At 48.1% G+C, this 23,485-nt stretch overlaps 2 protein-coding genes and 1 pseudogene across 2 annotated transcripts in view; 1 reads left to right on the top strand and 2 right to left on the bottom strand.

Moving 5' to 3' along the window:
- Window positions 1-8,882, bottom strand: part of LOC136663275 (fibronectin type-III domain-containing protein 3A-like) — a 74,848-nt gene extending 65,966 nt beyond the window's left edge. Inside the window, exon 1 of the mRNA XM_066640281.1 lies at window positions 8,782-8,882. The gene's annotated coding sequence lies outside the window, so the exon portion shown is untranslated. The remainder of the gene's footprint in view (window positions 1-8,781) is intronic.
- LOC136663213 (T-box transcription factor TBX22-like) overlaps window positions 7,077-23,485 on the top strand; it is a 23,034-nt gene continuing 6,625 nt past the window's right edge. Inside the window, exons 1-2 of the mRNA XM_066640197.1 lie at window positions 7,077-7,247; window positions 8,710-9,033. Of these exons, the coding sequence (XP_066496294.1) occupies window positions 7,077-7,247; window positions 8,710-9,033 (495 nt within the window). The remainder of the gene's footprint in view (window positions 7,248-8,709; window positions 9,034-23,485) is intronic.
- LOC136663354 (5S ribosomal RNA) lies at window positions 15,840-15,956 on the bottom strand (annotated as a pseudogene).

Genomic DNA, 23,485 nt, shown 5'->3' with positions numbered 1-23,485 from the left:
CTGCAACAGCCATTCTGAAGCTATTTGCTGCAGGCATTTGTGATCGGCTTAGCTACCCTTCCCCCAATCCCACTGATCCCACATGATCAAGGGTCAGTATCTGCCGATTTGGTATCCACTAGATTTTCCAGAAACAGATAACGAGAACTGATAGTAATTGCTCTAATTCAAAACATTATGGAAGTAGCAAGAGGCTTTCCAATCCGCAACTCGGAGTCTAGTGCAAAACTTTGTTCACAGTTTTTGATGCAAAATTTTGTACAGAGTGATACATAGGGTTATTACAGTGGTTCCCAACCTCCTAGCTCTTTAAGGCAGGGTTGGGAACCCAAAACCTGTTGCTTACCTTGCTGTCATTGGCAGTAGCGGCAAGAACCCAGAAGTAACAGGCACCGTAGCTTATGGGTATCTGCCGTTCACCACCCACTTTAAGGGGGAAGAATTTTAATAACACGTTACATGAGGGTCGTGACCCCCAGATTGGGAACTGCTAGCTTATTAGAATTACCAAAATTGCTTCTGTCCTTCTTTCCATATTTACAAAAGCACCCAAGGTGGTTTACATCAACTTGAAAAAAAAAAAACCAATAACATAAAAGAGGCAGCAGATAAATGCCTACAAAATAAGCCAAGACCAATCAAAAAATTTCTCCTGTCTGGTAGGCCAAATGGCTGCTGGAACAACAAGATCTTCACGAATCAATGGAAGGAAATTAAGGAAGGGGACAGACAGATCTCCCTTGGAAAGAATTCCACACTCTAAGCTCCACCACAGAAATGGTTTTCTCCTGTGTTCCTGCCACTTGCATTTCTCCGGGAGGAGATGATCCTTCAGGCATCAGGGCCCTGGGACTTCAAGGGATATGGGACTTTAGAACTTCACAGGCAATAACCAGCACACTGATGTGAATCCAGAGATGGACTGGAAACTACTGAAGTTGATATGAAGAGAGAGGACAAACATTATCTTTTAAGCCGCCTCGGTCAGAATGCCAAGAGCACGTTTGGGTGGGAGAAAAATTGGGTGCTAGGGGGTCAGCATGGATGCTTGTGGAATATGTGGGGGAGCTCTAGCTTAATATGGGGGATTGGAAATTGGGTGTTGAAGGGAGTGGAGGAAATCGGGGAAAGCCATGATCAATGGCAGTAGGTCAAGGGTGCCATGGGTCAAAAAGGTTTGGGAACCACTAGGCTACTGGGTTTCTGTTGAAGAGTTATCCCACTGTATAACAGGCTCGCATCAACTTCTACACACAGAGCTGTATCTTAAGTAGTACTTGCACAACCTGTCTTCTCTAGCACCCCCTCCTTATAGGCCAGCTGAATTTCTCCTAGGAAAGGCATCCCTAAGAGTCAGGGAACACATGTGGGATGCAGCATTGGGGGGTGCAATCCCCCAAAATGGTGTAGAAGCAGTTCCTGCAAGCTCTGTCCAATCATGGAAATTGCCTCTGCCTGACTTTCTTCTCCCATTGTGGTCTCCCATGCCATTCTTGAGTCCTCCGACCATCAGGAGTGCCTTTCTAGAGTGGCAGTGATACAGTGTTCCTTTTTATAATGGAGCACAGAATAGACTGTGGTCACCAGTCAAGGTGTGCAACTTCACCAAAAAGTAGATGCAGATGAAAGACAACAGAAACCGACAACATCACATAATCCACATTACAATGGTTGCTTTCCAAAAATACACAAGCCAGCGTGCGCCACAAAAACACTGACTTGGTTGCCAAGTTAGGACTAAGGGCACAAGCATCATGAAAGATTATGGTAAAGAAGTGACGCTCTCTCTGTGGTCACAAAAAGCAGAGATTTAGGGCACAGTCCAGAGCTGATGCTGGGCTGGTTCAAGGCTCGGGAGTGTCACAAATGTGCCATGAGGCATGCTTGCACCCCCCCCAGGAGTCAGCTGGGCCAGAGTGAGGCGGCACACTGGCCTGTGGAGGCCACATCCAGCAACACCACTGCCAGGAAACAGCAAAGTTGCACCAGCTGAGGACAGACCAGGCCCAGGAGGGGAGCGCGACTGGCCTCCGGCACTTAGGCTATATCCTAACCAACCACCTGAGCAACCTGGAATTACACCTGGCTACTCAGGTCTGTGCCAAAGATTTTGCAGCCCAAATTCGAGTAGCCCCATTGAGGTGGCTGAGGCATTACTCAGGATAAAGGGACATAACCCTTACTGCGAGTTGCACTCCAAACACCTTCACTGGATACACCACAGGTCAGCCTATTCCAGTGCAGTTTAGGATTGGGCTGTCCCTTTTTCGAACCATTCTAACTTTATATTATTTTTTGGGAAAAGCAAGGACATCTATAGTTTCCTGAAACTGTTACATTTTTACAGGCAGCAACACACACATACATACACACCAGACTACTACTTTAAAGAAGCCAGCATGGTCTACGTCAGGGGTGTCCAAACATTTTGGCAGGAGGGCTGTATCATCTCTCTGACACTGTGTCGGGGGAGGGGGGGAGAGAATTAATTTACATTTTAAATTTGAATAAATTTACATAAATGAATTTATTAGAATGACTTATATGAATGAATGAAAGTCTTGCAGTACCTCAAGGCCTCTAAAAGGCCTTGCACAATGCAAGGCCAGCCTTTCCTTCTCTGCCACTGCTGCATCACAGATGTGAAACAGTAAGTAGTGGAGGGAGCCCTTGTCCCACAGCTCAGATGAGAAGTCAAACAGTCGTCCTCATGCTGAGAGCAGTTGCATCGGGCTAGCATGGACTCCATCAAGTCTCTGGAGGGTCAGAGGCTCATTGGAGACTGGAGGCCCCCTGAGGGCCTGATTGGGAGCCCCCGAGGGGCGCAAGTGGCCCCTGGGCCGGGGTTTGGGCACCCCTGGTCTATGTAATAAAAGTTAAGACTTAGACCAGGACAACTTGGATTCAAATCTCTGCTCAGCCATGAAGTTCACCAAAACTGCAATCCTATGCACATTTACTTGGCAGTAGATCCCACTGAACTCAATGGGACTTATCTCTGAGTAGACACATATAGGATTGGTCTGTAGGTAAGCCTAACCAACTTCAGAGGGCTGTGAGGATTAACATGAAAACAATCCCTCTGTCACTCCCAAATATGATTTGAGGCTCTTTGGAGAGATTATATATTAAGTTAAATACTAACCAACACATTATCAATTACTATTGTGGTCCAAAAGTCCAGAACAATTGTCCCCAAAAAATCAGAAATGATAACAAGATTGATAACCACAGGATATTTCAAGAAATTATGACTGCTTCATTTAAGGCAGTTTATTTGATAAAATTCCTAAAACGTATTTTATTAAAATACAAATATCTAGCAATGCCAAGAAAACCAGGGGGCTTCAAGGTGGAAAATGCTGGTTCAGAATTTTTGTTTTACAGTGCAGCTTCCTAAGCGACCTTGGGCAAGTCACTATCTCTACAAAACCCACTTTACAGGGTTGTTGTGAAGCTTAAAAAGTTGCTCTGAGTTCTATAGAGAAACAAAGAAACATATTTTAGCAATTTCCCTAGAGTCTCCATTTTTCCACTTGCTGTGTTGTCATAAGAGTTCAACCACCCTCTGATGAAGACGATGAAGAATCCAATACCCATCTCCAACATGGAACTGCGGAAGGGGTGGGACTGACCTCATAGTTGCGCTGAACTTCAGAGGGCACATAACTGTCAACAGAGAAGATTCCCATTCTAGAGAACTACCTCTAAGCTGAAGAGGAAGACTGGAGATTCCCACTTGGGCTCTGTATGGAGGAAGTGCCCTGATACTTAGTTCTCTCAGTATCAAAACAATCTCCTGCACAACTCCCAATGTCAAGTTTGGAACAGAAGAAAGGGGGTGTGTGGGAATGATCCTCCACTATTCAGCTGGGATTCACTTAACATAAGAAAAGTCTGACTGGATCAAGCCAAAATCCCATCTCCTCCGGTTTCCTGTATCTCACAGTGGCCCACCAGATGCTTCGGGGAGCACAGAAGACAACAGGAGACCTGCATCCTGGTGCCCTCCCTGACATCTGGCATACTGAGGTACCCTACCTCTAAAATCGGGAGGTTGCACATACCCATCACGGCTTGAAACCTGGAATGGACTTTTCCTCCAGAAATTTGTCTAACCCCCTTTTAAAAGCATTCAGTACAGATGCCATCACCACATCCTGTGGCAAGGAGTTCCACAGACTTGCAATTGAGAAGGGAGCAGGTGATTTTCCCTCTCCCATATGCGGACACAGCACAAAATTAAGGACTAAAGCTACAATCTCAGAAAGCAGTGGAACCCACTCCTGAGTAGACATACAAAGAATTGCACTGAAAGGGAGGGATGGGGTCCTGCCAAATCAACATTGTAGTTCCACTATCAGACCCTTTGTCTTCTAAGTGCTCAAAGAGATTTGTATACATTAACTCAGTAATCACAACAACCCTGTAAAGTCAGTCATGGGGCTCAAGTGTAGGTTGCCTAAGGTTCCCCCCTCCTTAGGAAGTTCTTGGTTAAACAAAGATTAATTAGGAACGCCCCAGTTTACAGCCCACTATATTACACCAGTATCTTAAAAGGCCCCTTTAAACAAAAGAAAAGGTCGTAACTCTGTTTTTCATTCAACGCAAAACACCATGCACATGGACAGAATAATAATAGGTGCACGTCAGTGTACACACCCACAAAAAAATTAAATCGGTTTGCTCCAATGACAAGCTTTCCAAAGGCTTACTAAGTCTTCACAAAGGGCAAAACCCCAGAATCAGAGATGTAGAAACAAACATCTGCAACAGCAAGCTGGTCAGCATTTGGGCCACAGAACTGCAACTGTTTTCCTGCTTACATTTATTCACCTCTCCCCCCCCCCAATCTTTAAGCTATTTGCAGCAGCAAGCACTTATGATTACATGAACAGCTTGAAAGCACAAGAATGGCAAACCCAATTAAAATCACTTGGGTTTCTTTTCTAAAGGCAAGTATAGAAATGTGTTGCTTTTATTAGTTTTAAAATAGCAGCTTACCATGCTAAGCGTGGGTTAAGTATTTGTCCACATAAAATTCTGCAATACTGAACAAAGTTGACACAATCAACAATATGCGCACTATTTAGGAATTGGAAGCAAGTGCTGGGGTAAAAGTAAGAGAGAGATCTCTTTTAGAGATCCTAAGTGTGAAGAAAGACATATTTTTACACCCCACACACACACACACACACACACACACACACAGGTACTCTTGTCTAATGGGGGGACGACGACTAGAAAACAGTGCAAGGAAACAAGATATATTGAAACAATAAGCTCAGTACACCTGCCAGCTTTGATTCACCAGTAGCAAGTTGGCAAGATTATAGAAATATAGTACACACTACTTACCATATGTTAGGAAAGGGGTCTTAAAAGACAGCCTTGCTCAGGAAACAGCAACCCCCATCAACACACACACACAGAGCAGAATAACTGACCACAGACAGGGAGGAAGCCTGCATTTTGGGATAGGTACCCTCAAGAACAGTTGCAACAGAACATCTGCCTCGGCTGCCAACTTCCCCACTCCCAAAGTAAGGGTAAAATACTGTCTACCCAGAGCGGCTGATTCCAGCACCTACCTTCCCCTCCCACCAGAGAAGCTGGGGGAGGTGTTGAGTATCTAGCAGCTATGCACTCACTTCAGTCAAAAGGGAATAGCTACAAGGCTACGTGGCATTTAGACACCGCAGCACTGGGGGAAAGGGGGTGGGGAAGCATGAGAGAGAAGGGAAAGACATCACCTCCTCCTACCCCCAGCTAACAGTCAGCGGTAACAATAATGAGAAGGAAAGATCCAACTGTCCTCAAGTAAACCTCAAGTAAACCCAAAGAGGAACAGCAATAGGAGAGTCAGCTGTGCTCCAGCTGACTCATAAAAGGGGGGGGCTCCTGATATATGGAAGTGATCAAAGTTGATATGGGCACACAGAACTGGGTTTTGACACTAAACTCCACCGAACAAGAAAATTAGAATCCCTGAGTTTCCATAAGCACCAACTTCTTGAGCACTTCCATGACAGACCCGACCCTCCTGTCTCCCCCCATATCTGTTGTTTATGGGTATGTTATTTATTTATTGAACCTTCTTTCAATTTGTAAAAATCCCTGCGTGGATTTAATAAGCCTGCCTATGTAAACCGCCTTGAATAAAGTCTTGAATAAAGACCAAGAAAGGCGGTATATAAATACTGTATATTATATATTATTATATTATTATTATTTATCTCCTTGTCTTTCCAGACCAGGTCAGGCTTCCAGCACAAAACAGCCCTTCTTCCACCAACCTTACAGTGCATGCAGCACTCTCATCTAGATTCCAGCATCTTAATCTGGTTTCCCTTCTTCCACCACCCCATTTTGTTCCCATGCAACCAACACTGCCCCACTGTGCTCAACCCCCTTCTTCCAGCAGACACATTTCTCACAAGCCCACATATTCCAAGCCATCCCCTACAGTTCTTCTCTTTGACCTCATCATTTCCTAACACCACACTGCCCAAACCTCCACATTCATGAATCTAATCTCCAACATCCATATGTTCTACCTTCCATAACCAATATCCCAAGCTTTTCAAAGCCCACCAATGTATATTCCCATTCCCTCCCACAAAGGCATTCTACGCCCCCCCCCCAACCCTTCGATTCCTGCAGCTACATATCTCTGCACTCCACTCACAACTACTTAACCCCCCTATTCCCTCCCAGCCCATCCCTCACTCCTGGCTCCTCAAGATCCTCCAAGACAACCTGTACCATTTACTCCTCCCCAGCCCTGATAAAACAGAATGGGAGGGGGCTAAGTAGGCCACCTGTAGGGGGTGACAGCAAGTGAGTGGGTGGATCCAATGTAGAAAATGGGAGTTGGGGGGAGAATAGGTGGTCAGTTGTGGGGGGGGGGAACCACAATCAAAGCTAAGGGGTGAGTTTGTGGAAGGTTGTTGGGAATTAACTAAGGGATTAAAGAAGGAATACTTGGGGGAGCAGGAGGAAGAGAGAGATACAAGTGGAGAGGAACTGATGGGGAGGTGTGGGAAAGTTGAGGTTAGTGGATTGGTAGAGGAGGAATGAAGGGACAAGGGTCCAGTGCTGAAGGGGCTGGGAGTTTCAAAGACGAGGAGTGGGGCATCAAGGGAGAGGAGAATGCCAGGAAAGCAGAAGATATTGATACACATAAGAGCCAGCAGAGAGCTTTGCAGGATAGGAGGGGTGTCCCCCAGCCCCCAACAAGGGATCAGGTTGAGGGGTAGGGGAAGGGCGGGAACAACAAGGGGAGCAGGTTAGTGGATTGGTAAGAGGAGGAATGAAGGGGCTGGAAGCTCGAGGGGAGGGGTGGGGGCATCAAGGGGAATATAGCTGTCAGGGGTGGGAGGGAAGTGCCATGAAAGTGGGAGACACTGATATACTGAAGAACAAGCAGAGAGCTTTGCTCCCATAAGGGAGCAGGTTGAAGAGGGGAAGTGGCAATAAAGGGGATGGGAATGTGGCTGTCAGGGGTGGAAGGAAAATGCCAGGAAGGTGGAAGATATTGATATACAGAAGAGCAAGCAGAGAGTTTTGCAGGATGGCCCAAGATGCCCATAAGGGAGCAGGTTGAGGGGAGGAGATTGGAGGGGTAGGGGCAATAAAGGAGCAAGTGGGGAGAGGAAATTGGCTGTCAGGGGTGGGAGGGAGGTTCCAGAAAGGTGGAAGATACTGATATACAGTAGAGCCTGCAAAGAACTTTGCAGGATGGAAGGGGGGGGTCTCTTAGACCCCAATAAGGGACCAAATTGGGAGGAGGGGAGCAATGAGCGATCAGGGGTAGGAGAGAGATGGCAGGAAGGTGGAAGATACTGATATATAGAGGAGCCAGCAGAGAGCTTTTCAGGATGGGGGGGGCCTCAAAGACCCCATAAGGTAGCAGATTGGGGGGAGGGGTGAGGGCAATAAAGGAGCAAGTGAGGAAGGGAATGCTGGGAAAGTGGAAGATACTGATATACAGAAGAGCAGGCAGAGAGTTTTGCAGGATGGGGGGGGGGTCCCCCAGTTCCCAATAAGCAACCAAGTCAAGGGGATGGGTCTAGAGGGATTGGGGATGGGGAGGAGAATTTGGCTGTCAGGGGTGGGAGGGCAGTGCCAGGAAGATGGGAGGTACTGATGGGCAGAAGAGCAGGCAGAGAGCTTGACAGGATGGGGGGGGTGGTTCCCTAGACCCCAATGAGGGACCAAGTCAAGGAGGGGGGAGGGGACAGTAAGAGGGGAGGGAAATATGGCTGTCAGGGGTGGGAGGGAAATGTCAGGAAGGTGGATGATACTGCTATACAGAGGAGCAGGCAGAGAACTTTGCAGGATGGGGGGGTGGACCCCCAGACCCCAATAAGGTACTAAGTCAAGGGGAGAGGAGGAGGGGTAGTAAGGGGGAGGGGAATGTGGCTGTCAGTGGTGGGAGGGCAGTGCCAGGAGGGTGGGAGGCGTTGATGGGCAGAAGAGCAGGCAGAGAGCTTGGCAGGATGGGGGGGGTCCCCCAGACCCCATAAGGGACTAGGGGAGGGGGCGGGGAGGGCAAGGGCAGTGCAGTGCAGGAGGGTGGGAGGCGTTGATGGGCAGAAGAGCAGGCAGACAGCCTGGCAGGATGGGGGGTGGCCCCCCAGTTCCCCCCCACTGCCAGTCCTGCACCCCCTGTGCAGCCCCTCCCCCACTCCTCTCGCCCCCCCACAGCCCCGCCCGGCCCCTCGCCCACCGCCCCCAGGCCCCCAGAGCGGCGGGTGGAGGCCGGGCCTCGGCACTCACCGCGCGGCGGGGCGGACGGGCGGGGGGCGCCCCAGGGAAGCCTCAGGCTCGGCGCTGCGAAGCGTCGCAGCGGCCCCGCTCGGCCAGCTCCGCCATGATGGAATGCGGGCTTCTGCGCATGCGCGCCGCGGGCGGGCTCGGCCGGAGACGCTGGGCGGGGGAGCTGAGGCGGGGAGCGGGAGGAAGGAGCGCGGGCGGGCCCGGCAAGCAAACGATGCGGCTTCTGCGCCGGACCCTGTTTCGCGTTCGAGGGTAAGGCGGGAAAGGTGGCTCGGGAGGGCGGAATCCAAGGTGCAGGGGCAGGAAAGAGGGGCAGGGAGGGGGTTTCAGCTTCAGAGTCTGCCATGGCGTCAGCCCCGGTGGGAGGGAGCCTGTTCCGGACGCCCAGGGGCTCTGCAAGCCTGGGAAGGTGGAAGGTCCTATAATTCAGAAAGAAGAGCATCTCTGAGCATGTGCAGAGAGCCTAGAACATGCCAGCTCAAAAGCAAGCTGAAATGTCATCATTCAGAAAGGAAGAGCACCTCTGAGCATGTGCAGAGCGCCTGGAACGTGCCTGTTCCAAAGCACTCTGGAATGTCATCATTCGGAAAGGAGTTGTATTTCTGAGCATGTACAGAGCACCTCAGATGTGCCAGCTGAAAAGCAATGTGGAATGTCATATAATTCCGAAGGGAAAAGTATTTTGGAGCACATGCAGAGTGCCAGCTCAAAAGCAAACCAAGACGAGTGTCATATAATTTTGGAAAGGAAGAGTTATCTCTGAGCATGTGCAGTGCTGGTTTTGTCTTTTAAAACCCTCAATCAGGGCTTGTTCCCCTTCCCAGGTCTGATTTTGTGACCCAAGGCTGCTTGGACTTGTGCCAGTGATTCTGCTGGTGCAACTCCAAGAAGTCCCATAGAGGCTGCTGGGGCTTTCCCCAGCAGCCTTTATTTCTGCACTGAATACAGCAGATGCCATTTTGTTACTATTGCACCGTGATGTAGAAAGGATTGGGCTCTTAGTTGATTAATATCTGTTTTGTAACAGAACAATCTGTCTTAGAACAATCAATTAACTAGAAGATCTCAGAAAGGTGGCGCTGGTAGATGACAGCAACTTAGACATTGGCCGACCACCAAGACCATTATGTCTTGTTCCCCCCCCCATGCATTTCAACATCTGTATGAAACCACTGGATAAGGCTACCTGAAAATCTGGGCTAAGTAGTTTTCAGTATGCTGATGGCATCCAGTTCTACCTCCTAATTTTATCAGCTCCCAGGGAAGCAGTGGGAACCCTCAACTGATTGTTGACCACAGCAGGGCCTCTGAGCGGAATTTTATCAGGGGGTACATAGTTTCTTTTGGGCCCCTTTGCAAAGAGGGTGGGTGAAACAGCGGGGGAGGGTGGTGACGGGCAAGTAGAATAGGGGCAGGGAGGGGCAAAACAAGGGGAGGGTAGAGACACCTGGAAAAGTCTTTGGAGCCCAGGTCTACCCATCCATGTGGCATCATAGTGTCCCCAGGATCCCATGTAGGCAACAACTCTGAGTAGATAGGAAAACATAAGATCCCAGGAAATTTCTGGGCCCCCTCCTTTGGCTTCTGGGCCTCCCTTTAGACCCTAGACCCAGGTACAAATTACCCCCTTTAACCCCCCTCCCAGGCCCTGGACCGCAGTGAGGGACTAGAGCTGGGGGAACAAACCGAAACTAGAAGAACTATCAATTGGATCAACTTGGAATCCACAGTCCTCAAACTTTTTAGCACCGAGACCACTTTTTAGAATGACAATTTGTTGGGACCCACTGGAAGTGATGTCATTAGTCTGGTAGTGATGCCATGGCCAGACGTGACATCATCAATTTACGCTTCAAACCGAAGTCTTGATCAGGCAAAGTCCCATTACACGGTTTGAGAAGTACTGGATCAATTGATCCAAGATCAAATGTAGAACCTGCATGGAACAGAGTTGCATTCCTCCTTGAGTCACAGGTTTGTTGTTTGGGCTGGTTTTCCTCAACCCTTGGCTGCTTCTAGATCAGTGATTTTCAACCTTTTCCATCTCATGGCAGACTGACAGGGTACTAAAATTGTCAAGGCACACCATCAGTTTTTTGACAATTGACAAGGTGTACCATGCTGTTGGTTGGGGGTTCACATCCCCAATGGCTCTACTAATAAATGATCCACTCCCAAACTCCCGCGGCACACCTGCAGACCATTCACGGCACACCAGTGTGCCACGGCACAGTGGTTGAAAAGGGCTGTTCTAGATGCCCAAGTGGTGGCTGAGCTAAAAGAAGAGTCTCTTACCAGCTTTGGTTGGCACACCTCCATTGAAAAGAAATGTCAAGTGAAAGCCAAAGGTGAGTTTTTTCTAACTAAAAATAGTTTGATTGGGATCAAAACCATGCTGGGTTAGAGTACTAAGTCCCTCTCTGCCCCGCCATGTTTTCCAAGTCTCCATCTTGCTAGTTAGAAGGAAAACTAACACCATCCCTGAGAGATTGCACAATTAGGCAGATGTCTTGTTTGACCCTGATAAAGTTTAAACAGAGGGAGAATGTTTTCTGCCCTTGACATTTCAGCTTTGAAAGATCTTGGAATGGAAAATAAGATACTCTCAGTGCTTTGTTTGGGTATGTTTGACGTCTTCTGCATGGTCTCAGCAGCTGGAGAATGGTACCAAGCGTCAAGGATCTGAAAAGTTTGAGAAAGCTGCAAGGAGGCAGAAAGTTCACATCACCAAATGAAAACAGGCTCTCACATACAGGATGTGTTTGTTGACCAGGAACAAAAGGCTTGGTTAATCATTTCACCTTTGAGAGAATTCCAGGAATCTCAGACACTCCACGTTAGGAATTTCATAGGAACCCCACAGGCTCTTAATCCTTGGGGAAGTTTGTTTGGTGGTTTTTTAAAGGCTGATTTAACATTCAATCCAACACTTATTCTGGATGGTTATTTTATATTGGGACTTTATAGTATATTTTATTGGGAAAGCATTAGAGTTACTGATGTGTTAAGTGCATTCATCCCCTGTGCCCCGCTGAAGAGGGCGAGATCGTGCCAACCCAGGCAAGCGGGCACATTGGGTGGGAAAGGGTGGTGAGAGGACATTATGGAACGGGGGGAGCAGGATTGGGCAGGGGAGGTCGGACCAGAAGGTGAATCGGGCCCAGGAGTCGGGATGGGACCAGCCATGGCAGACCACACTCAATTCAAACCCTTGTCCCTGGCCCAAGTATTCTTAGAGCGACTAAGATGATTACTGGGCTGGGGCACCTTCCTTATGAGGAAAGGCTACAGCGTTTGGGCCTCTTCAGCCTAGAAAAGAGGCGCCTGAGGGGGGACATGATTGAGACATACAAAATTATGCAGGGGATGGACAGAGAGATGCTCTTTACATTCACACATAACACCAGAACCAGGGGACATCCACTAAAATTGAGTGTTGGGAGGGTTAGGACAGACAAAAGAAAATATTTCTTTACTCAGCGTGTGGTTGGTCTGTGGAACTCCTTGCCACAGGATGTGGTGATGGCGTCTGGCCTGGACGCCATTAAAAGGGGATTGGACAAGTTTCTGGAGGAAAAATCCATTATGGGTTACAAGCCATGATGTGTATGTGCAACCTCCTGATTTTTGAAATGGGCTGTGTCAGATGCAGGGGAGGGCACCAAGATGCAGGTCTTCTTGTTACCTGGTGTGCTCCCTGGGGCATTTGGTGGGCCGCTGTGAGATACAGGAAGCTGGACTAGATGGGTCTATGGCCTGATCCAGTGGGGCTGTTCTTATGTTCTTATGGTTGCTTGGATTTGCGCCAGCAAATTTCCCGGGACAAATTCAAGTAGCCCCATAGGAATGGCTGGGGATTGACACGGGGTAAGGGAAAAAAATATCCCTTTACCCCATGTTGCCCTCCAGCTGCTTCCTAACCTGGGTTGGCCTGCCAGTTTCAGCATCAGTTAAGATTGGGCTGCCCCAGTGCAAACCCAGGTGTGTTTGGAAGCAAGGGCACAATCCTAACCAGTAAGTCCTATTTTGTTCAATGGGGCTTACTCTCAGGAAAGTGTGGTTAGGCTTGCAGCCTAAGTCTCATTGAATTCAGTGGGAATTACTCCAGGTAGGTTTGTATAGGATCACAGCCTTAACTTGAGGATGTTGGCCAGTCTGTGCTCCAATTACATGTTACCAACCGCACTTAGCTCTAACAGGTTCTCTGCAACCCAATATCCGTTCCTTATCCTATGGGGAAGGCAAAAAGAATATATAATATCTTCACCATAAATGGACTGCTTGAGGGCAAAAGCGGCTGGACCCCACCCCCTTGAAACAAATTAGTAACAATTATGCATTTATTGCACAATAAATGATTGTCTGGAAAAGCCTTCCAGCCTCTAATCTCTGGAGCAGAAAGTGGAAAGTTAATACCTGTCCATTGCAATGAAGGCTTGTCAGCTCTGCCTAATTATCCCAGCACTTCAATCCTTTGCACGGCAGAAAATACCTTTTCGTGATACGGCTCAAATGAACCAACTGGAATCTTAATTCCATCGTTAGCACAGTGGTGGCAGGGCTGTAATGCAGCAAGCTGTTTTGCAATTACTGTAGTTATTTATGTCTTGCCATCAAGGCAGCCTGGCTCAAAAAAGACAGCTCCCTGCCCTGAGGGGCTTGCAGTCCAGATATTGGCACCAGGGAGAAAACAGAGAGCGGAAAGGCGATGGAAATAATGGTAGGATTATTCGAGGGAAGTAGGATCGATGGTTTCAATTCCACATAGCTTAGTTGCAGTGGGGAAGAGGACTAAGGTGGGGTGTCTGTGCAGAAAAGGTGGGTTTTAAGAAGGGGTTTGAAGGGCGTGAGCGAAGGCGCATCCCTCAGGTGTGACAGTGTGACAGCCAGGGAGAAAGGATGAGCACTTGCGCTGTGCTGTGTGCATTGATGGAATAACAACCATAAGATAGGTCAATGACAGCTCTGGAGAAAAGGTCCAGTCTTCCACGGTTTAACAGAAATTAGGAAGGTTTGCTGATTCAAATGGCTTCTGTGGTGTCCCTGATATATTCTTGCAGCCACAAGTCACTCCTGTATAGCTGGGAGAATATTTCAGTGGCCGGACTGCATGGGTAGGACCCCAAATAGGAAGGTCTTCCCCAAAGCATTGTCTCCAGTTTGAGATAATCAGTTGTGGGATTTGTTAGCCAGGAAAGGCCCCTGGAAGGGTTCCGAGTACTCTTGGGGTTAAGCCTTATTACAGAGAAAGCAAACTCCAAATGTGGAATGCCAGAGTTTGTCTGTGGGCCTCCACCCGTTTGCTCATTAGCTGTGAACCAAGTGGGAAGAGCCCAGAATTGTGCTCAAATCCAGTGGCGTCATAAGGGTTTGTGACACCCATGCGGTAGGCCAGTGCATCAGCCCCCATGATGGACCTCCTCCCATACAGTGAGTGGAGCTGTGCCCCCAGTGTTGGTCATAGTGATGCACCATTGCCCCGTACCTGCTGATATTTTGGCTCTAACTTTTGTTAGAATAGAGATATTCCAGCGCAGTTTATTTCATTGCATTCTGCATGAAATTATGCATCAAATACATATTCAACGGCCCAGATCAAGTTCAGAACTGAGGTCACAGTGCCTTTGAACTCCAAGTTCTAAAATAAACAGTTCTGGGTTCTATTTATATCCACGCAACTATTTGCAACATGTATGTTCCAAAGCTGTTCTGCATTGCAAATAGATCCAAGAGCCATAAAACAGATGCCGCTTAGAATTTTTCCTGGGCTCCAGATGCTGAGATCTCCCGCCTTCTTTGTTTACAATAGCCATAAATTTATGAATGGATGTCATTTATATGCTGTGCTTGGCTCCAACACTTCTCTAACGTTTCCTTGAAAGATTTATTGTGTACTGCTTCACATGTAGATCTTATACTGTAAGGGCGGATTATGTAAGATGGATTTATCCACAAAGGAGAACATTGTGAGGTGAATTCTTTGGGAGTGGACACATAACCCCAGCAATGCCAGGAAGGTGAACCGGAGGTTTGTCAAAAATCTTTGCTTAATGGAAAGTGGGGGGGGGGGGAGGAGGAGGAAAGTGGGGGAAGTGGGGAAAGTGGGGGGAGGGGGAGGAGGAAGGGGACTGAAAAGTGACATGTCAAACATCTCTCAATTTCATGGCTGTGGAAGATCCAATTGGTTTGGGAATATGGACGTTACTGGCGTCTTGCTCTGCAATTTCCTTGATAAATTATGTTGGGGGGGGGATGACCCATAAAATGCCAAGGCCGGAGATAGGGCACCAGCTACTACCACTGTACCTGCTCTTCCTCCTGTCCCTTGGATTTGAAAATGACAAATCCGAGGAGGAGCACATGAAGGTGTGTAGATCATTTGAGGCAGATGCTCCCTGCCTTACCTGAGCTACCTGAGGGCCAGTTCCTATCCAACTTTCCAGGACTGGTAGAGCTGTGCCAATGGGGCATGCACTGCATCCTATGGTAGGGGGGCAGCCACAGAGGCCTCCTCTAGGTAAGAGTATGCTTGTTCCCTTTCCTCATGGCTGCATTGTAGCTGCACCGGCACTGGAAAGTTGGATAGCGATGGGGCCCTAAGGCAGCTGTCTCAGTAGGCCTTGTGGACTGGCTGGCCCTGGTGTACCCCAACCAATCCCTGCGCCACCTAGATGACTTTCTCCTGAACATGGCAATAAGCTCACCAAATAAAATAAGAATAAATAGTGCATGTGTACACACTGGGTGCTGACGCTATGTCTGCATTACGCTCCAGAACAGGGTGTTCAATCCAAAGCAAATACTTATTGATTAATACGGAGTATCATGTACAGAACTGTAAGAAGCTTCTTTGTCGGGCCACTGAAACTAAGAATGAGGCCATCACTTTCTCCTTTCTTTCCCCAAGTTTCTTTGCAACCCCTTTCAGAAATGATGGTTGGCAACCTTCAGTCTCAAAAGACTATGGTATAAGCCTACAGCACCCGCTATTCCCAGGCGGTCTCCCATCCAAGTACTAACCAGGCCTGACCCTGCTTAGCTTCCGAGATCATGGTATAAGCCTACAGTACCCGGTATTCCCAGGCGGTCTCCCATCCAAGTACTAACCAGGCCTGACTCTGCTTAGCTTCCGAGATCAGACGAGATCGGGCATGTGCAGGGTAACAGTTGCTGGGCAGTTGCATTTCACCGGGACAGAGCTGTCTATCCCTCTCCCCCTCTGCCGCCATTTGTAGCACTGCAAACTGGCCTGTTGCAGTGATCTCTTCTTGCTTCTCTCCTGTTCAAGCTGGGTCTTCTTGTCTTGCCTGCCGAGGCCTCTTGGATAATTACAAGACAGCTTGCCAGGCTTAAATTGGAAATGCAGGCACGGCTTGCACGGTTCTAATGCACACGCTGGCAGGCCTGAAGTCTGCATGGCTTCCACTCAGTCATTGGATTGCCATGTAATCAGACCTGTTCTGGAAATGAAGAAGGAGCCCTTTGTGCGGGAGAAAGCATCTTATCAGGGTTTCATCGCACTCCAGCTATCCTTTTGATCTCTGTTGCAAATTCACTGCCAGTAAAGTGTTGCTAGGGATTAAAAGAACATCAGTGGGCACTGTGTACAGTATTGTTAGCTAGAATCAGGTGGGATGAAAAAGCAAGGAAAAAATATTTCTAATGAATCACTCATATTTGCCTTGGAGATCTTCTTCTGTACTTCTGTACTGCAGCGAGTCATGGACTCTCCGCTCACAACAGGAGAGGAAACTGAACGCTTTCCACATGCGCTGCCTCCGACGCATTCTCGGCATCACCTGGCAGGACAAAGTTCCTAACAACACAGTCCTGGAACGTGCTGGAATCCCTAGCATGTATGCACTGCTGAAACAGAGACGCCTGCGTTGGCTCAGCCATGTCGTGAGAATGGATGATGGCCGGATTCCAAAGGATCTCCTCTATGGAGAACTCGTGCAAGGAAAGCGCCCTACAGGTAGACCACAACTGCGATACAAGGACATCTGCAAGAGGGATCTGAAGGCCTTAGGAGTGGACCTCAACAAGTGAGAAACCCTGGCCTCTGAGCGGCCCGCTTGGAGGCAGGCTGTGCAGCATGGCCTTTCCCAGTTTGAAGTGACACTTGGCCAACAGTCTGAGGCAAAGAGGCAAAGAAGGAAGGCCCATAGCCAGGGAGACAGACCAGGGACAGACTGCACTTGCTCCCGGTGTGGAAGGGATTGTCACTCCCAAATTGGCCTTTTCAGCCACACTAGACGCAGTTTCAGAACCACCATTCAGAGCGCGATACCAGAGTCTTTCGAGACTGAAGGCTGCCAAATTCCATCGCCTTGGAGATCAAGACCATCCTGCTAATTGGACCTAGTGATGCCCCAGGTCCAGAGTGACACCTTCATTGGGATAACCACTTTCCATTGGCTGCTGTGCTCTTGCCACTGTTGGACTTGCTTCCGGCCTGAATTTTTAAAAGGCAGAGAGGTTGAGGGAGGGTAGAGGAAGCGAGAAAAGAGTTGCTCTAGCCATGCAGTCTTGTCTCCAGTACAGAACTCTCAGGCCTGGTGGGCTCTCTGATGGGCTTGGGTCCTCAGCCAGTGTTGGTGATGCCAGCGGCAGGCTAGGGAGCAGGACTGGTGGGTCTGATTTCTGAGCACAGGCAGGCTTAGGTGGGTGGTTGCTAAAGTAAGCCAGGCCCAGACTCGTGTCATGCTTTAAACATCAAGAAAGTAGCCATTATGAACTGGCTCAGTCGGAAACATATTCAACTGGTGCAACTGGTACAAAATCAGTGTTACACCACCAGGTACCAGCTAGCATCCAGAGAGCAGTGTCTCGAATCAGTTTAAGCTTCTGGATTTTTTTTTTTCCAAAGGTCATAAAAGTGACATTTATATTGATATAGAAAAGTCAACCAGGGGTGTCTGATTCACCTCTTATAAACCACCAGTCCGGGCAGGCCAGTCAGCACATGAATGAGGCAGGTGCGACAGAGGTCAGTTCTACCTTCTGCAGGTAAATCTGCAGTAAATTATGTGTAGTTTAGTTGTGGGAAGGGGGTTTACTTGAATTATTCCACCTGAATTTTTCAGCCTCTTTTTGACATGTCCCACAGAGGGTTTCACTCATCACGGTGAGATAAATTCTTATCTAGCAAAAGCGAGGAGGGGGTGGGAGACCCAGGAAGGAAAATGCAAATGTCTGGTGTTTTGTCATGACATCCTTCAACAGGGTTTGCTAATCCTGGACTTTAACAAAAGGTTACACTGTAGATATTTTTAAGCCTTTTCCTGGTAGGGAAAGAAAATTGGTCTCTGATTCCTGTGCTGTATTGGAGGACCTGTTACAAAAATGAACACTAGTCTTTTGTGCACTCAGGGTAGGGGGGGGGGAATCCTTATCTCGCTGACATTGGCTTCTGTTCAGATACAACGTGGCTGGCTTCTCATCACTGTCCTCAAAGAAATAGCCCATATTTATATACTGTATATCGGCATTCTCCAAACCTTAGTAGGAGGGCCACACGGTATATTTTACACAATTTCATGGAACAAAAAAAAATCTGTTTTATACAGGGCGGAGGCGAGCGACGCACGGCGCACTGTCTCTGCCCCATCCGTTGCAAAACCCAGTTTGCTATAGGATTTGTTGACACATGTTCAAAAATGATGCTGTTTCCTCACTGTGATCGTTTGACAGCATTGTTGAAAAGTCAACATGTGGAAACCCAATTGGTTTTATCAGCAGGGGTGAGGTTGACATGGGATCGTTGTGGTTTGAGCATATGGCCCAAGATGAGGGTTAGCCAGGCTGAAACCACTCTGGCCATATGGGAAAGGAGTACAGTGGATAGAGCTGCACTTGCTAGCTGTCTGGCTGCATGTTTGGGGAAAAAAAATATTCTAAGTTCCTGTGGGTTCGATAATATCTTGTGGTAGGCCAGTTTTATGCCAATAAAGGTGGAATGAATGAATGAAAGTGGTAGGCCAGATGTGGACCCCGGGCCATAGTTTGGAGACCCCTGCTGTATATGAATATAAAGCAACCTCCCCCCCCACACATTTCTATCCTATCCTTCCTCCAGGGAACTCAGGACAGTGTCTATAGCTGCCCCCTCTTCACTTATTCTCACAACCACCAAGGAGGTAGTTCAGGCTGAGAATTTGCTTTGAACTCTTGATCAGTGTTCTTCAACCTGTGGGTCAGGACGCCAACGGGTTGCAAAGCCTCATTTGGGGGGGGGGGGAGTGTCGCGGCAACCTTTCAAAGCTTGTGCAAGAGAGGGCTTGGATTCAATTCAATCATGGTACTACTGCCTTATCAAAACTGAGTTCTTGATCTAATCCTGCACAGTCTCTTCTCACTGTCTTGCCCTGCAGCTCCAAAGGTCGGCCCTGCTCAGGCTGCTACAGGGTTGTTGTGAAGACACAAGAGGAAGGGGAAAACAGGGCAGGTAGCGGCAGTGGGGGGCTAATAGGCACCCAGGAGGGGGGCCGGATTGGCTGTGGGTCCCCAGTCTCATTATTTCTTTCTTGGGGGGGGGAGGGTGTCATGGCATGAAAAAGGTTGTAGACCACTACTCTAGATTTTTCTAAGTGAGCTTTGAGGTTGCATGATTTCCACATCAGCTGATGAGTGGATGAGGTATTGAAGGCTCTGTGAGCATTGTGGGTCGGGTGTGTGGCCCAATGTGGCCCACCCCCTGGAGCCAACCCTGAGGATTGGTTTTCTAACATGCCCTTCCTCAGAAACCAGGGCAGAATAGGCTATTGCAGGGAGAATGGATAGACCTCACAGCATGCCAGGAACCCAATACACTAAGGAATGCATCAAATTGGCTTCAGTTGATTTCCAGCCTTGAGAAACGCCTTTAATTTATCTCCTGCCTTGAGAATATGAAATCCACTTGCTACTCTATTCCCCCCCCCCCCCAATTTCAGGCCTGAATTTCTGCCAGCTTGTGCTGGAGGCTGAACTAAGTTTACTCCTATGCTTTATATTACCAAAATATGGGGAGGGGAAGTTGGGTTTGGTGAGAGTGTCAACCATTTGCTTCTTTTGACAGAGCAGTCCTGTATGTTTATTGCAACTGCCTCACACCCTCCAGAGGCTGCAAGAAAGCTCCATCCTTAGATTTTAGAACATGCAGGCTATCAGAGCTCCCACAGCAAACTGTCCCTCCTCCCCTGTCGTTTTTCTTGCCATCTGCCTAATGAGGATTCCTGTGTTGCTGCCATCTTGTTTTTCTTGCCATCTGCCTAATGAGTTTGCTATTTGATTCTTCCGTACTTTTGGGTTGGTCCTTACAAAAGCAATGCCCTGCTCTATGTTGTAGATATAGATGTAATGCGTAACAGAAAATATTTCTCTATTCAGAGTGTCATTATCTGTGGAACTCCTTGCCACTAGATGTGGTGATTGCATGGCCTAGAAGCCTTTAAAAGGGATTGGACCAATCACATCACAGGTTACAATCCGTGATGGGTCTGTGCACCCTCTTGGTTTTGGAGGTGGACTATCTCTGTCACACCAGATGCAAGGGACTGGCAACAGGACACAGGTACCTTGTTGTCTTTAGTACTATCTGAGGCATCTGGTGGACCACTGTGAGATACAGTAAACTGGACTAGATGGGCTTTTGGCCTGATCCAGCAGGGCTCTTCTTGAGTTCTTAACAGTGGAAAAGAGAACACTGAGCCTTGGTATGAGGGCAGTACAGTAGTATGATAAGGACAACAAATCATTCTTGTTTTCCTCTGAGAAGTGATGGGGAGTCTGCTGTCCTGGCAGACCTCCAAACCTATTCAATATATTTTGCCAGACTGAAATCTCATGATCAAGGCTTGCACTGAGTAAGGCGGGCCAAAAAGATTTCTGCCACCTGCAATCAAACGGTTGGTGCGATACAAATTGGAACACAGACTATTTTTATCCCTTGGAACGCTGAGTGTAAATGAAAAAAAGTAACATTTGGGGGGTGGGGAAGTTGGGAGTTTTTTTTGTATTCCAAACCAGCCTGCACATGCCTGATCTTGTCGGATCACGGAAGCTAAGCAGAGTCCGGCCTGGTTAGTACTTGGATGGGAGACCGCCTGGGAATACCGGGCGCTGTAGGCTTATACCATGATCTCGGAAGCTAAGCAGGGTCAGGCCTGGTTAGTACTTGGATGGGAGACCGCCTGGAAATACCGGGCGCTGTAGGCTTATACCATGATCTCGGAAGCTAAGCAGGGTCAGGCCTGGTTAGTACTTGGATGGGAGACCGCCTGGGAATACCGGACGCTGTAGGCTTATACCATGATCTCGGAAACTAAGCAGGGTCAGGCCTGGTTAGTACTTGGATGGGAGACCGCCTGGGAATACCGGGCGCTGTAGGCTTATACCATGATCTCGGAAGCTAAGCAGGGTCAGGCCTGGTTAGTACTTGGATGGGAGACCGCCTGGGAACACCGGGTGCTGTAGGCTTATACCATGATCTCGGAAACTAAGCAGGGTCAGGCCTGGTTAGTACTTGGATGGGAGACCGCCTGGGAATACCGGGCGCTGTAGGCTTATACCATGATCTCGGAAGCTAAGCAGGGTCAGGCCTGGTTAGTACTTGGATGGGAGACCGCCTGGGAACACCGGGTGCTGTAGGTTTATACCCTAGTCTTTCGAGACTGAAGGTTGCCAACCAAACCAGCCTCCAAGGCCATCTTGGGAAACAACCCCAAAACTGGGTGGAGGGGAGGATGGATTAAAATGGACATCTTTATAATATGAATGGGAAAGGAGAGCAATTTGGAGGTGGCAATTGGTGTGTATGTGTGTGTTTTGTGGGGAGATCCAGCACAGGACTTTGTCCCAACCAGCCCCACCCCCAGCATGCACAAGGGTATGCTGCAGATTGAGGACTTGGCACTAGGCCTATCACATCTTGCTTCCTTGTCCCTCCCTCCCTTGTCCCCCTCCCATTGGGCAAGCACACATTTCTCAGAGGAAACAACAGATACTAAAATAGAGACAGCAAAGTTTCTCTCTAGGAACAGGTGTCAGTTTCACAAGGTTTGCCTGAAACTGGCTTGTGAGATGGAAGGCCCTCTGCAATTGCTCAGAAAGACTATGGCCACATCTTATACATACCTTTTAATCCACAGGTTCGGAACCTGTGGATTTGACTCACCATGGGTTCCAAATCTGTGGTGGAGGGCCCCACCTGACCTCCTGGACAGGACCAGAAGCGCCTTCCAGTTGTGCATGAAATGTGCAATTAAAATTGCACATTGATGACATATAACATGATGGTATTTTTTGAAAATATCAAGACTTAAAATTTTGGCTAGTAGTGTCTGTGCTGGCAAACTTCAGTCTCGAAAGACTCTGGTATCGCGCTCTGAAAGGTGGTTCTGGAACAGCGTCTAGTGTGGCTGAAAAGGCCAATCCGGGAGTGACAATCCCTTCCACACCGGGAGCAAGTGCAGTCTGTCCCTGGTCTGTCTTCCTGGCTATGGGCCTTCCTTCTTTGCCTCTTTGCCTCAGTCTGTTGGCCAAGTGTCTCTTCAAACTGGGAAAGGCCATGCTGCACAGCCTGCCTCCAAGCGGGCTGCTCAGAGGCCAGGGTTTCCCACCTGTTGAGGCCCACCTGTTGGCTAGTAGTGGTGTCACCTATGGTGGTGTCACCATACATGTCAGTGTACATGACAGTGGTGTCACCTGGTACATGTCACCCAGTGTGGCCTGCACCCCCAGCGCAGTCATTTTCAACCACTGTGCTGCGGCACATTGATGTGTCCACAGGTGTGCCACAGGAATTTGGGGGGAAAGTCATTTATTAGTAGGGCCATTGGGGGATGTGACCCCTCCCCTCCACTGGCAGCATGGTCAAAAACTTGATGGTATGCCTTGACAATTTTCGTGCCTTCTCAGTGTGCCACAAGATGAAAAAGGTTGAAAATCGCTGCCCTAGTGACACCATTGTGGCTTGCCATCCTCTTCATCAGGGGCATGAATTCTGCCTCAACCATTGCTTTTTTCCAGGTGTGCCTTGTAATTTTTCTGTTGTTAATGAAGGGTGTGTATGTGTAAGTAACTGTTGGAAGGATTGCTGAGACAACTGACCTGATGTTCTTGGAACAGCATCATGTGAAAAGCAATCATCATGATTAGGGTTCAAGCATAGATGAACAGCTTTGGTTTAATAGTTTAATAGTCCATAGTTTTCGTTTAATAGTTTGATAGTTTTGGTTTAATAGTTAATACAGGTAGATTACCCCTTATCCCAGTGGTTCCCAAACTTTTCAGCAGCGGGACCCACTTTTCAAAATGACACTCTTATCAGGAACTACCTAGGTTTACAAGACTTTCAAAAAGAGATAGAAATAAATAATATTTTTATTTACTTACAAAAATAATATTTTTATATCTTTATTTACAAAAAAAACTCAATCCATTTCTCATAATGAAGCAGTCCGAATGAACTTTAATGAAAGTTCTCCTTCTTTCCTCACATTTCCAACCAGAAAAATAAAATAAAAAATCTTCTTTGGAATTCTTTATCAGCTAAGACACATCTATCTCCCTATATTTACACATGCTGGCAAACCCCAGGAGCTGAGCTCTTTGCAGGGCAATTAGCAGCTATCTTGCAAACTCCAGGAGCTGAGTTATTTGCAGGGTAATTAACAGCTATCTGGTTTTTGAATAGCCTTGGGGCCTGAGGCAATTAGCTATC

The sequence above is a fragment of the Tiliqua scincoides genome, chromosome 12, assembly GCF_035046505.1.
Source record: "Tiliqua scincoides isolate rTilSci1 chromosome 12, rTilSci1.hap2, whole genome shotgun sequence".
NCBI lineage: Eukaryota > Metazoa > Chordata > Lepidosauria > Squamata > Scincidae > Tiliqua > Tiliqua scincoides.
The sequence above is the reverse complement of the archived record's forward strand: the minus strand, read 5'-3'. Positions and strand labels throughout refer to the sequence as shown.